At 42.3% G+C, this 14,092-nt stretch overlaps 1 protein-coding gene across 3 annotated transcripts in view; it reads right to left on the reverse strand.

Moving 5' to 3' along the window:
- PTBP3 (polypyrimidine tract binding protein 3) overlaps positions 1–5,392 on the reverse strand; it is a 56,051-nt gene extending 50,659 nt beyond the window's left edge. Inside the window, exon 1 of one of the 3 annotated variants that reach the window (XM_088130269.1) lies at positions 5,276–5,392. Coding sequence is in view for 1 of the 3 variants with exons in the window: in XM_088130268.1 (XP_087986394.1) it covers positions 5,276–5,283 (8 nt within the window). In the remaining 2 variants the exon portion in view is untranslated. Of the gene's footprint in view, positions 1–4,757 lie in introns of all 3 variants that reach the window. The other 2 variants (XM_088130268.1, XM_088130270.1) reach the window with 2 other exon arrangements.
- Between the last annotated feature and the right edge of the window lie 8,700 nt (positions 5,393–14,092).

Consider the following 14,092-nt stretch of genomic DNA (forward strand, 5'->3'; position numbering starts at 1 on the left):
AAAACCCTCAGACTTGGCTTTTTCCTCCTCTTCCCCCCCCCAAAAAAAAACCTTTGCCTGGATCAATTGCATTTTGATCTGCATCCAGAACAAAATAGTACAGTGCTATTTTGTTCCTTATACAGGCCAAAATAGCTGAAGCACATTTATAATGGTTGGACCACGAAGCACCCAAAAGCAGCTGTTCTGTGTACAGAACAATTCATGCACAGAATGCTTTGCACATCCCTAGTTGCAGGGCTTATTTTATGTACCTACTATCAGGGCACTTCAATGCTCTAGAAACAAAGGATAACATAGTATATACTGAAAAGAATTTACACAATAATCAGTTTGCAGCAGCTGCTCGGAAGAGAACATAGGGAACCAACTTAATTTTCCCACAAGATGTCCAATAGGACACATTAGTGGATTGCCTGAAATGCTATTATCAAAAACTGGCCTAATTCAATGACAATTTTTAAATGAATTTGTGAAGAAATACATGAAAATTTGTGAAGAAATACATGAAATTCTTAATACAGGCCTAAAGAAATATTGAACATTTGATAACAATCCCAAAGCCTATTTCTATGCCTTGAATAGCGTAAAGAAACAAATGTTTTATTTCAGATTGTGTGAAAGTTCTGTAACCTTGAAAAGAGAAAAAGGAAATGACAGAATTTAACCACAAACATTAAAAAATGTCCACGGATGAACCATTCCATGTACAGACTAATCTATCCTGGCAAAAGTGTTTCAGGGGATGAGAAAAAGCTAATGAATTGGGAATGCAATGGCAACAAAGGGGCAGAAAGTTAATCGTCAAGCCACCACATAGGATGTCCAGAAGAGAAAGGGTCAAGTTAGCAGTGACTAAGGGAAGGTAGGGAAAAGAAGGCACTGGGAATATCAGCAAGCGGGCACAGAAAATGCAGAGGAGGAGGGGCAAGGTACACTAGTCTTGCTGTACAAGTAGTCCTCGCTATCAAACCACAATAAGGACCGGAATTTAGATCGCTAAGCGATTTGGTTGTTAAGTAAATCAGAGCTGATTTTACAACCTTTTTTATGATGGTCGTTAAGCAAATCCAGCTTCCCCAATGGACATTTTTTGCCAGAATTTGCTTAACAATGCGATTAGCTTAACAACCACAATTTGCTTAATAACCGTCATAAAAAAGATCGCAAATCATGATCATGTGACCATTGAGGTTGTAAAGCACTTTTCCCAAGGCCTTCGTAACTCTGAACTGTTGTTAAGCAAACGGTAGTTAAGCGAGGACTACCTGTATATATATTTTCTGTTTCGTGCACATCCTTATTAACTATAATAAATTTCAGGGCAAAGATTGATCCATTAAAAATAAGTTTACTGAGGAAAGAAAGAAAATCACACCACTGATTTGGTGGAAATGACTTAGACATTTGAATTCACAAATTTTTGAGAAAGTAATCCAAAATGTATCAAAAATATTTTTTTCTGGTGTAGAAATAATTTGAGAATTGAAAATGTAGGAAAACTTGCATGTCTCTTTTCAAACTCTAAATAAAAGAGGAAGTTATTGATAGGAACTAAATTAATCACCTTTATAATATTTAATGTTTTTTATACTGACTTAACTTGCACTGGTAAACTACTGTCCATAACCTTCAATAAAGGTGTCTTCATCCTACAGTGTATTGATTTGAGCTGATAATAATAGTAGTCCTCGATTTACAACCACAATAGAGACTGGAAAATTCATCATTAAGTGGTATGGTCATTAAGTGAGGCATCACGTGACCGTACCCAATTTTATGACATTTCTGTGACAGTCATTAAGCAAATCACATAAGTGAATCACACCGTTCCCCATTGATTTTGCTTGTCAGAAGCTGGATGAGAAGGTCGCAAATGAAGATAACACAACCCTGGGATGCTGCGACCATCGTAAATATATACTGGTTATCAAGCGCCCGAATTTTGATCACGTGACCACAGGGACACTGTGACAGTCATAAGTGCAAGGACTGGTTGTAAGCCACTTTTTTCAGCACCACTGTAACTTCGAACCATCACTAAGTGAATAGTCATAAGTTGAGGACTACTTGTATACACACACATACTTATTTTTGTTAAAATAATCATTTTGCTATTGTTGGCTGAAGAATGTTAGCTAGAATAAGATTAATACAAGTTACAGTTGTTGATGGCTGGTACCCAGCATTTCATGGCAGATATCCTCCCCCCAAAATTCTGACAAAATAGTTGTTTATACAACTTCTAAAATTAAAATTGAAATCTATATCTTCTTCTAAGTGAAAAATATGAATTCAAGTTACATCAAAAATTTTATAATCAATTGATTTGATATAACCTGTGAGATTCTTTGACAAGGAGTTACAAAGCCCGAAAGTAGCCACTAAAAACCCTGTGTCTTGCATACCCATCAAATTGTCCCAAATCACAGAAGACTTAAAAAAGGGTCTCTCATCCAAATCTTAAAACACAGGCATATAAGGAAAAAGAATTCAAATCCATCTGCTCATCAGTCATATAGATGAGGCTTTTATACTTATTTAGGATTTTGAGGAAGTACTGGGACACAATCTCAAAAAGACTGCTAAGATGCCAGAACCAGTAAAAATAATAATAATAATGTTCTTCATATATCATGTTTAATCATCATTATCAAAATGTTCTGTTGGGTCACTTGTTATTCCCCATTTTAGAATGAGCCACCTAAGCAAAACTAGTACCATTTTAGGCATTTCCTGCTTCTGTCCAATTGCTCCGTGCAGTGACCACAGTGCATCTATATATATAAAAGCACAAACAACATGTTCTAATCCATCAGACATCCCCTCCCCCAAGATAAGGCACCAGACACTTCTGCAGATCCTGAGTGTCCCCGCTTCCCTTGGTTTAAATGTGTTGTTATTAATTAGATTTAATATAGCTGCCCTCTCCAATAGCCTCTGGGCAGCTCACAAAATATAATTAATAATTAAAACATGCATGGCATTATTATTATTTTTTTTTTGCCATGTTGCATATGGCAAAAATATAAGAAAGACAGGAAAGAAGTGTAGGCTAATCATATTAGTGTTTTCTATTTCCTGAAAAAACTTACATTAGTATTAATCAATACCAAACACACAGCTGACAAACAGAGATGCCACATTACACAAAATGTTGGGAATTTTTTTAGAAATAAAATTCAACATGGTCTAATCATATGATTAATGATATATATCCTTAAAATTTTAACTACTCATATTATATGAAATGCTACTTTTTTGCAATACAACATTCAACGTGGTCAATGATAAAAATTTAACATGCAATAGTTAGATCAACCCAATAATGTCAAGCTGTCACTGAATCTCTATATAAGAATTACTATATATCAAAACCCGAATTTCATAAGTTTTAGAGCTATTTAAATTACAACAAAACCATACACCTATCTCCTCAGAAGTTACAGGATTGCAATCTTAAGCAAAAAGGTGATAATACCGTACGTTATTTCCTTATGCTCAGCAAGGCTTGAATATAAATATTCCACTACACATTTGTTTAGACCTAAAGGTCACCACCAGTAAACTAAATTCACATGTCATTATACTTAAGACACTTCCTTGCCTGGGTAAATCTGAAAAGAGGTTGTATTACTAAATCAGATCAACAGAACTTCTGCAGAAATGTTTCTTATCCTACTTTCTTGCTGAAAACTGTGACATTTCAGTCAAAAAGGATGTTCGACTCAAATATTGTGAAATTATGCTCAGAATAATAAAAGTTCTATCCCAGAAAGCAGTATCTAAACATATTGCTTGTCAAAAACCACAGAACTTAAAATACATATTTCAATGAGTTTTAAAAACAGTCAACAGAATGGAAGCTATTTCTAACACTGGAGTGTCAAGACAGCAGCACAAAGACCGGTGTACAGACAGCTGCCTTTCAGCCATTACTTGAACATTTTATCAGCCAAAACTGCAACAAGAAACATAAGGTCTGGTTTCATGGTGATGTGAGACAGGAATTCCAATTCATTAGCTAACGGACTTCATCAGTTCAAAACCGAGATTACACTTGTAAGCTTTCTCAGTTGGCACTCGTGACGGTGCAAGATATTGTGGAAAGCTCCTGCCTCACTTCAGGAGAGAAAAACACTCTGAATAGCCGAGTTTGGCAGTATTTTCTCGGGCCTGTCTGCAACCTTTAACTTAAGGCGGCGCTCTCGATTTCCTGGTTCTGTTCCTCTCTAGTGGCTGGAAAGGCGTGACGCGCTCCGACAACAACTCTCCCCACTCCCTCTACGGGAGCCTCCCATCCTCGAGATCACGGCCGTCCAGCTCGCGACCCCCCCCTCGCCGCACGTCTGTCTGCACCTCTGGGCCAAGAGCGCAACTTCGAGAGCGACCCCACGGGCAACTCCCAGCAAAACTCAAGTCGGAGCCACACCTGGCAATCCGGGGGGAGGCGGGGCGGGGCAGAGCCCCGCGCACCCTTCGCCCTTTATTGTCGCAAGCGAAGAGGAAGAGAGCGCGGGGTGGACCGGGAAGGAGACTGGCTGCTTTTTTCGGAGCTGGCTTTTCTTCCGCGGAGACAAAGGCCGTCGAGGGACCCATCCCGAGCGGCGCGAGAACTTCGGGGCTGGGTTACGGGCGCCGGCCCGCCGGCCGGCCACACCTGAGTAAAGTTGAGCGCGCGTCTGATCTCGCCTCGCCCTCGTCGCGAGAGAAGAACGCGCGGAAGCCCCGTTTCTTCTTCGCCCTCGCACGCCTACCAGGAAGCGGCTCCAGCAGCAAACTCCGAATCACCCCCGGGTCGGTGGGGAAGAGAGAGGAGGGAGGGCGGGGGGGGGAAGAGAAAACAAGACCCGGGCGGGACTTCATTCTCCGCTCAGGAGCCCCGTTCCGGGCGAGGACTTCAGCCCACAGCTCCCGTCTCCCCCGCCGCGGGGGGACGATGAGCACTGTAGTCCAAGGTAGCTGGAGGGCGGTGGGCAGGGGGCCGCGGCTCCCCCTCTCCCCTCGTCTCGCTCCCTCGCCTAACCGCCGGGCCGAGGTCCTGCCTGCCCCCCTCGCCCTCGCCTTCTCCCCGCGTCCCGCTCTGCCTGCCCCGCGGCCAGCCCCCTCGAGCTCTGCGCGACGTTCGGCATCTCCAGAGCCGCAGCAGCCGCCACCGAGCGCAGGACGGCCACGCGAGAATGGAGGGGAGGGGGTCCTCTCGCCTCCTCCTCCTCCTCAACGGGCGGCGGGGAGATCCGCCCGTCCCCCACGGCCGGGCGAGGCAGGTACTCACCCATCCATGGCAAGACAGGAGGAAGGAAGCGGCGAGGGACGGGACAGGGCGAGGGGGAAGGGAAGGGAAAAGAAGCCGAGCCGCCGCTCTCTCAGGAAGAAAACGAGGAAAGGCGGGGCGGAGGGGGCGGGGTTGCCGGCGGCGCGCATGCGTGACAGATGCTCGACGCCCTGCCGCCTCCGCCTCCCCTTTCCCCGCCCCCTGCCAGGCCTTCGGGATCTGCGCCAGAGCGTCCTGGGGGGAGGGGAGCACGCAGGCAAGGTGCGCGGCTGCCTTTGCCGGCCGCTGGAGACTGGACGGCCGCAGCGCCCGCCCGGCGAGCGTGCCTGTGCGCGTGACTGAGCGCGCCCGAGAATGCGAAGAAGAATGCAGGAAGATGCGCGTGGCTGCCTGGGAGGTCGCTCCGGAGGCAGCAACGGCGGGTAGCAGCCGCGGTCGCTGAGGCGGGGGGGGGGGGGAGGTCGCTCTGGGGGCATTGCTTTTTTCCCTCTGGGCGTCGGATGGGGTTTATTTTACTTATTTATATATATCTTTTGAATTAACGAATCGGCGGACGGGCAAAAAAAAAAAGAATCCTCACCGATGAGGACAGAAATGTACAGGAAAACGCACTCTTTCCAGTACGCGACTTGAGTTGTGTCGCAACGTTTATCTTTAAAAGTTTTTCCACTGTTTCGCTGCACTTATTTCCTGATTGACTGAATAAATTTTTGAAAGGGCTTTAATCAAATTTAATGAATAAATTTTTGAAAGTACCTTACTCAAATTTAAGAGAATATGTGTAAGCAATTATGTATTTATTTTCACGTTTGTATGTTGCCAAATCTTCACAACTCACAGTGGCTTCCTACATACTGAAATACATTAAAAATATACACAGAATGACAAAACCTCAAAACACAGTACTTTTTCATAATAATTATAGTACATAATAATTACTGTAAAAAAAGACATCCAAGTAGTGACGATTGTCATAATTCCTGAAAGGCTTCTGCAAAAGCTGGATCTTTAGAGATTTCTGGCAGGCTGTCAGAGAGGGGACCACATTATTCCTAGAAGGCAGCTGCAATATGTCTGTTTTGCTGTGGAACAGCAATGCATTTTAGCTTCAGCAACTCTCTTCTCACAAGAACTGACACATCACCAGGTGCTTCTTCACAGAGGAGCTCCTCGAGTCAAATCAAGTTGGAAGAGATGGTTCTAGAAGTACCTGGGTGTCAACCCATATATGGCTTTATAAGTCAAAACTAGCACTTAAAATTGTATTCATAAACCTACTGGCAGCTACACAGAGCCTGCAAAATAGATGTAATATGCTCACACTAGTCAACAAGAGGGCCACTGCATTTTGAACCAACTGCAGTTTCCAAATGGTCTTCAAAGGCAGCCCTGTTGGGAGCACGCTGCAGAAGTCTAATCGAGTAATGATACAGGCATGAGTCACTAGCCAGATCCTGCTGCTCCAGGGAGGGCTGCTTCTGGCACATCAGACACAGCTGGGCAAAGGCCCTTCTGATCATGGCCTCTATCTGCCCATGAAGCAATAGCTGTGAGTCCATGAAGATTCGCAAACTCACAGGCCTATTCCCTCAGGAGTAGCACAATCCATTCGAGAGACCACACAGGCTGGCAAAAAACTGTGATGAACAAACTAATTTAGTCTTGCCTGGATTCAATTTAACTTGTTTTGTCCCATCCAGATATCAGAAACCTCCAGACACTGGGACAGCCCTTCAGAAGTATCTTCAGCTGGGCCCAGGGTATATAAAAAAAGTATCATCAGCATATTGATGGTATCACTCCCTGAATTGCCAGATGACCTCTCCTGGCAACTTCATTTTGATATCAAACAGCAAGCACAAGAAGACCTACCTAGGGCATCCCACAAGTAGCTGACCTCTCCTTCCCCAGTACCAGTGACTGGAATTGCTCTAGGTAGGAACAAGACAGTGTCCCCAATCCCCAGCCCTCATAGGTAGTCCGGAAGGATATCATGGTTGAGGGTATCAAAAGCTGCAAAGACATACAGTCCCGCTAGCAAGGTCCCAACAAAGTTCCACTAGAGTAATTGATGCTGTTCCTGCTTCATGCCTGGACCTAAACCCTGTCTGAAAAGGGCCCAGATGCTTCTTCTAGAGAGCTCTGAAACTATACTTATTATAATTATAATTAAATATACCACACAACATGCTAAGCCTATTTGCTAGAGACAGAAATTGATTAAACTGGAACTGGCTAGGTTCACATAACATGCTAAATCACAAACCATGGCTTATGACAATAGCTAAGTTCAGTCAGTTGTAAATTACAGACAGGCAGACCCATAAGTTACTATGTTGTGATCACTGAAATATTTTGGTCTGCTACTAAAATGTAAGAGAATCTTAATTTTACATGTTTTATCGCAGGCTATGTCATCATTCTAAAGCTACAAACAGTCAAGAGCTTAAATTCATGTACTTCAATGGGCAAACAGTTACATTCTATATATGACTGCTCAGAGGTAAATGCTCTTGAGTTTGATAGCGTAGGGATTGAGATGAATTGAGAAATTTCCAAGTTCTCACGGATATACTGTCTATTTTTGCTTTGTCTTCATGAGATCACTCTGCTTGTTTTTCTGAATGCATGGGAAGAGACTGCATAAGGATTTGCATAACCACATATGAAAGAGCCATGCTCATTTGGTAGGCTGAAAGTAATGAACATAATTAAAGACAGAAGGGAGCATCTTTTTTTTTAATAATCCTTTTAAATATTCTTCTAATATTTTAGTTGCAATTCTATACTTGCCTTGGCTTTGGGCCAAACAGTGAAAATTGATAAATTGATCAACTGACTGATCATGCTTTAGTTTTTCATGTTTGTATACTACTGTAATTAGAAATGACTCCTGGCTGTAGGTGTTCATGAGGGTTGGTGAATAAAGGGGGCAGGTGATGTCATGATGGTCCCATGACTTACATACTTGTGACCGATATTGGAGCAAATATTAAATTGCAGGTTTTACATTGTGATGTCACTATGTATGCATTGTCACTTTTATACCATTGTGGCTAGATGCTAATGTCCATGCTCTTGGCATACACACAGACTCTTAGAATGGGTTCAAATACTGTGCTCAGTTGTAATGCGGTTTGTTTATGTGAATCTAGCCATTGCCATTTGTCATACATACTGTAGTTTATGTTTTAGTATGTTTTATGAACCTAACCTTGGATTATGCAAAAAACGAAACATTAAATCCTGGTTCACTGTAATGTGTGAACATGATCTCTGTGTGAAAGGGCAGCACGGATGATGAATTAGGGACCATGTGGAATCCATGACAGTGCCTGAGGATTCTTGAATGGACCTTGCATACTGAGATGGCAGTAATCATCTAAGTGAAAAAATGTCAAATGCATGTTAGTGTTGAGACCCAATCCATATTCACATAACGTTTGGCCCTTTCCCCCCATAAAGATCACCTTGCTGAATGTGAACAAGGCCCCGTGCTTTTCTGAAACAAGAGGAGAGAGTGCACTCAGGAGAATCTTGTGGGCGGTTTATTGCAGTTAGATGTCTGCATTCGGCTAAGAAAACATAAGGAGATAGGAGCCTCAGCCTGAAACTGTGTTTTGGTTGTTGAAGCTGCCAGTTCTGTTTGTTTTGATAAGAGATGCCTAAGCTTTTATGTCAGGGAGGAAGAACTGGGCCTTGAATTTCTTCCATCCCATAAATATGTGAGTATAGAATGTTTCCCACCAGATGGCTTAGTTCTCAGTATTGCCAGCCTTAGGGTTCTAAAAATGTGAATCACATTTTTTTTTTAATTTTCTTTTTTAAGTACTATCACGCTTTAGTACTCGAAACATTTGCTGCTATAGTTCTTTTTTACACTGATGGGTGAAAAATGTCCAGTGAAGCTATCAAAGCTGTGGTTCAAACCAGGATTTGTTTTAAATAAGGTTTTTTAAACAATCAAGACATGAGTCGATGTCAGGCTTGATTATAAGGCATGTATAAATATATGGCAATCCTTTTTAAATTGCTTTTGCCTTGCACCTGTGGACTGGACAGAATACAAAAGCAAGGCATACATTCTTGTTTGCACATCATACTTAGGCTGTTATTTTAAATTTAGTGTCTCAGGGAGTTAGCATCTTCAGATGGGCAATATTCTTAATCTTTTCAAACTATGACACATAAAGGCCATTCCGAACAACAATCAGACTCAAGCTGAGGCAGTAGCTGGGTATACGGGTAGTCCTCAGTTAATGACAACAATTGGGACCAGAATTTCCATCATTAAGAGATGCAGTTGTAAAGTGCAACGTCACAAGACCATATCACTTAGCAAAGGCAATCCCTGTAGTCCCTATTCCTGTTAAGTGAGAATTGCAGGTTGTTAAGTGAGGACCTCCTCGCGACATCCTGCCAGCTTCCAACAAGCAAAATCAATGGGGAAGCCAGCAGGAAGTCACGAGTCCCAGGCAGCTCACAAGCAGGCCAGCAAGCAGGTAAGTGGCTGCCATGGCTTGGTGCAAGTGCAGCTGGGGCAGGGGTGACTGCTGCTGGGGGTGGGAGGGCGTGCAAGCTGCCGTATGCTCAGTGAGGGCAGCTGCGGCAGCCGGGGCTTCGTGCCATGGTGCTGGGCCTGGCTGGGGCGGCTTCACCCTGCAGTGCTGGGCTGAGGCAGCTGGGGCTTTGTGAAGGGCCAGGCCAGGCATGCCTCATTAGCAGTGGGAGGAAGAAGATGGCAAAGGTCAGTTGGGGGTGGCAGGGACGGCAGCACCCTGAACTCCACGGCCTCTACCACCCTGCATTCCACCATTCACAGCTGACCTCCACTGTCTTCTTGCTCCTTTTGCTGATGAGGCATGCCCAGCCTGGCCATTCATGAGGCAGTTATGGCCATGTGAGGCTTTCTTCCTGAGGGCTCATGAAGAAACCTTGTGAGGCCTCAGGAAGGCCACACACAACCTTGGGAAGAAGGCCTTGTGCAGCCAGCAGCTGCCTCATGAAGGGCCAGGCTGGGCATGCCTCGTCTGCGGTGGGAAGAAGAAGACAGTGAAGGTCAGCTGGGGGTGGTGGAGCACAGGGCATCTCGGGCTGCAGAGTGCCAGGGGCCAAAAGGGCATAGATGGGGGGGAGATAGGCGGATGGGGGTTGTTGAAGTGCACCCTGCAGTCGTAAATGTGGGCAGGCTGCCAAGAGCCTGAATTTTGATCATGTGACTCCAGGGGTATTCCAACAGCTGTAACTTTGAGGAGCAGGGGTAAATACCATTTGTTCAGTGCTGTTGTAACTTCGAACGGCTGCTGAACAAATGGTTGTTAAGTGAGAAGTACCTGCAGTTCAATCTAGAACTGGATGCGTATGTGTCCCATCTCAGACTTCTGGAGATAAGTTGCTGGCAATAGAAAAATGAGCACAAATATGTCAATGGAAAACTGTTTTTATTGATCAGTCATGGACAAAAGCCCAGGCCCCAATATTCATACTATGTCTGGTCATCCCAAAGGTTTAATATTGCCTGACAATTGCAAAGATGAATGTGGCATTCCCGGCCTCTGTTCTGTGCCTGAAGAAAGCTGAAAGCTTGATTCACATATTGCTCTAAGACATGATTTGTTAAACAAGGTTTACTTTATTAGGTAAAAGACCAACATGTGAAGGCAAAATATATGCTGTGATTTTGATTTAGAATATTACAGTAACCCAGGCTATTGTAGCTTCTTCTAACAAATTATGATTAAAACAAATACATCTTATTGCAGTGTGTGAACACAATCTTAAAATAAAAGCAAATAAAATATATAGTATTACTGAATGGAACTATTATCAAAGCCACTATAGCAGGCAATAATATTTTAACATCCTTTTTTAATGTATCTGAAACATCCAGCCATTTATCCCAAAATAATGGTCACCTCTACAAAGTCTTGCTTCAAACATAGGTCTAAGCCAGTGTTTCTCAACCTTGGCAACTTTAAGACATGTGGTCTTCAACTCCCAGAATTCCCCAGCAACATGCCCCATCTCAACAAGTTTGAACAACAAGCAGAATTCCCCACCTCAATAAGTTTGAGAAACACTGGTAAGCTATTTTTCTTTAATTAGTTAAAAAAAACACAGTTCGCTGAGCTTACATGGCACACTACACTGGGCAGTTTATAAATTATAATGGCTGGGCTTCACACAACAAGAGGTAAGTCACAGCAGCAAACCACCTTACAGTTAATATATTTTGTGAAGCAGCCTTGGGAATCTTAAAAGGGAAAGGGAAAGGGACTCCAACTCTGATAATAAAGGATAGATAGGTTCATGTGGGTACAAGAAAAGCTTAAAAATATTCTGGCTTCCAGCCATTTAGAGTTTTAAAGATTAAAAGCAGCATTTTAGATTGGGTGAAAAATATACTAGTATCCATTCCAACTAGTACAATATCCATATGATATGGCTAGCCTCAATCAGTACCATTTGAAGAGTTCAGGTTATCTTCAAAGGCAGTGCTGCGTAGAGCACATAAATACAACATAGCCTGAATGTAATTCTAATATATTCTTAGCCAAGTTAAATTAGTTTTTCTAAGCAGCCTTGCAACTGGCCTAATCATTAATAAAAATTACTCCCAATTACTACTGCCTCCTGTCTTTCAAGAGACAGTGATTTGTCTAGAATCCCAGGTTGCAAACATTTCTTTGAAAGAATGTAGCCTGACCCAGATCAGCTAATTTCCCTACCCATGGGATCTATGCTTTGTCAGGATCAAACCTAACCCACATTCCAACTTAAATTGCCTCCAGACACCTGGCACTTGTAGGTGGAAAAGATTAATAGAGTTGCATGCCAGCAGCATTTTGCTGATGCCATATTCTAAACAATTCAACATGCCGGCATTAAGCCAGTGTGCTATCATGGTTTAGGTTTTAGACTAGGAAACACAAGTTCTAGTCTACAATCAGTTGTGAAAGCTCACTGGGTGGCTTTGGTCTAGTCACTCTCAGCCCAACCTCCCTCACAGGTTGGTTGCTGGGGGGGAAGGTAGGAGGAGGGAGTGCTGTGTGTGTCACCTTGAGTTCCTGACTAAAAGATGGAATATACATCTAATAAACAAACAAACAAAGTATGGGACCATGATCTCTTTGGAACTGTCTCCTTCAGGAACAATCTACCCATCCTGTCTTGGCTGCATGGGTGGGGATGCAATGGGTCCATTCACCTTGCAAATGGGTGGGGAGGCAGCTTGGAATCAGACTTTCTCAATGGTGGCCTCAGCCCTCTGGAATAATTCTAATGCAAGACCTAGTTCCCTCGCTTGCTACATTCTGGAAAGAAGGGAAGGTGTGTCTTTTCTGGAAAGCTTTTAGAGATGAATGATCATTAAAGGTGCAGGGCTGTTTAAATTTCCAAGTTTAGTTTTGTTGCATTTTGTTTGAGTCCATTTTGACTGTGTTTATTATATTTTATTATGAAAGTTATATATGGTTTGGAATTTATGAAATCCATTGCATGTCACCTAGAATTTGAGAAGTAAGAGATATATTAATAATGCAATAAACAAACAAACAAACTGGGGACAATTTCCCCCAGCATATCCCTAGAAATGTTAAAAAGCATCCAGTAAATCTAAGTACAGTAAATGCTTCTCAAGCATTACACCAAAGGCTGACCTGTCATAAAGATCTAGAGCACTGCAAAACTGTGGTTTCGAAATCCCTTATTCAGCATCCCAATAGCTACTGAAAAATCTAGACCTGATATATTGCATTCCTGTTTCCTATTGTATGCTGTTCACCAGAGTAAACAAAGCTATTTCCATCCTGAATCTGAGCCTGGCCTGAGATTTGAATGGATCTGAGTAATCAGTTTCGTTCAAGGCTATTTGATTGAAGGGATATCTGCCTGCTCTGATATCTTGCTAAAACATGGAAGTATGGATACTTAGTGGTAATATTTCTTGACCGTACATTGTTTATGCTTTTTCAAAGAGGACCAGTTTAAGAACGACAGCCATCTACAGAGAAACATAACACATTTTAGAGATGAAAAACACTAATGCTTAGAACCAATAACCAGGGAATGTGCAACTTTAATTGGACCACACAGTCTTTGAATGGAATATCAGAAGCTACACTGCAAAAGGAAGAAGATTTTTTAAATGGTAAGTTAAATTAAATGGTAATTTTAAAAAGTAAGGTAAAGACTTTTTGGTCAAGTTCAGCTACAGGGACTGTATAAATATATTTGGCCTTCGTCTTGTCCCAAGATTTTTATTACGGTCATTATTATTGTTTTACCTCCTATTTTGCAGCCCTGGGATTTTTTGGCAGTTTCTCATCCAAGTACTAACCATGTCCAATATTTCTTAGCTTTTTCAGATCAGTAAAAAAGAAAGCGAGTGTGGAATAGAAATGTAATTAGTTACATTACTATAAATTGATTAATTAAACTGTTAAATATTAACATGCCCAATTTCTTATCATTTTCACACTTGGTATTTGTTGTCAGACCCCTGTTCTCCAAAAGCAGATAAGGAACAACTGGGAATGAGAATGCTATCCAATATAATCCAGAATAAAATGAGGACTGGGCAGAAACAGAAACAAAATTAAGCACAGTGCGGTAGGCGAATTTAATTTACTTCATTTTATACTGCTAAATATTTGTAAATACATGGATGCCAGTTTGCATCTTTTCTGTTACAATATATACGTGAATATTCTGTAGTCTTCCATTTGTGTGCACATATACTCCATACAACCCAACCTTATACATATTAAAAGGGTTTTTTACAAAAATAAAATAAAATAAAACAAAACAGAGTATTGG

Source organism: Python bivittatus, unplaced genomic scaffold (genome assembly GCF_059951505.1).
Source record: "Python bivittatus isolate LINGU-HERP-01145 unplaced genomic scaffold, Pbiv_v1 ctg000850_np1212, whole genome shotgun sequence".
NCBI classification, from domain to species: Eukaryota; Metazoa; Chordata; class Lepidosauria; order Squamata; family Pythonidae; genus Python; species Python bivittatus.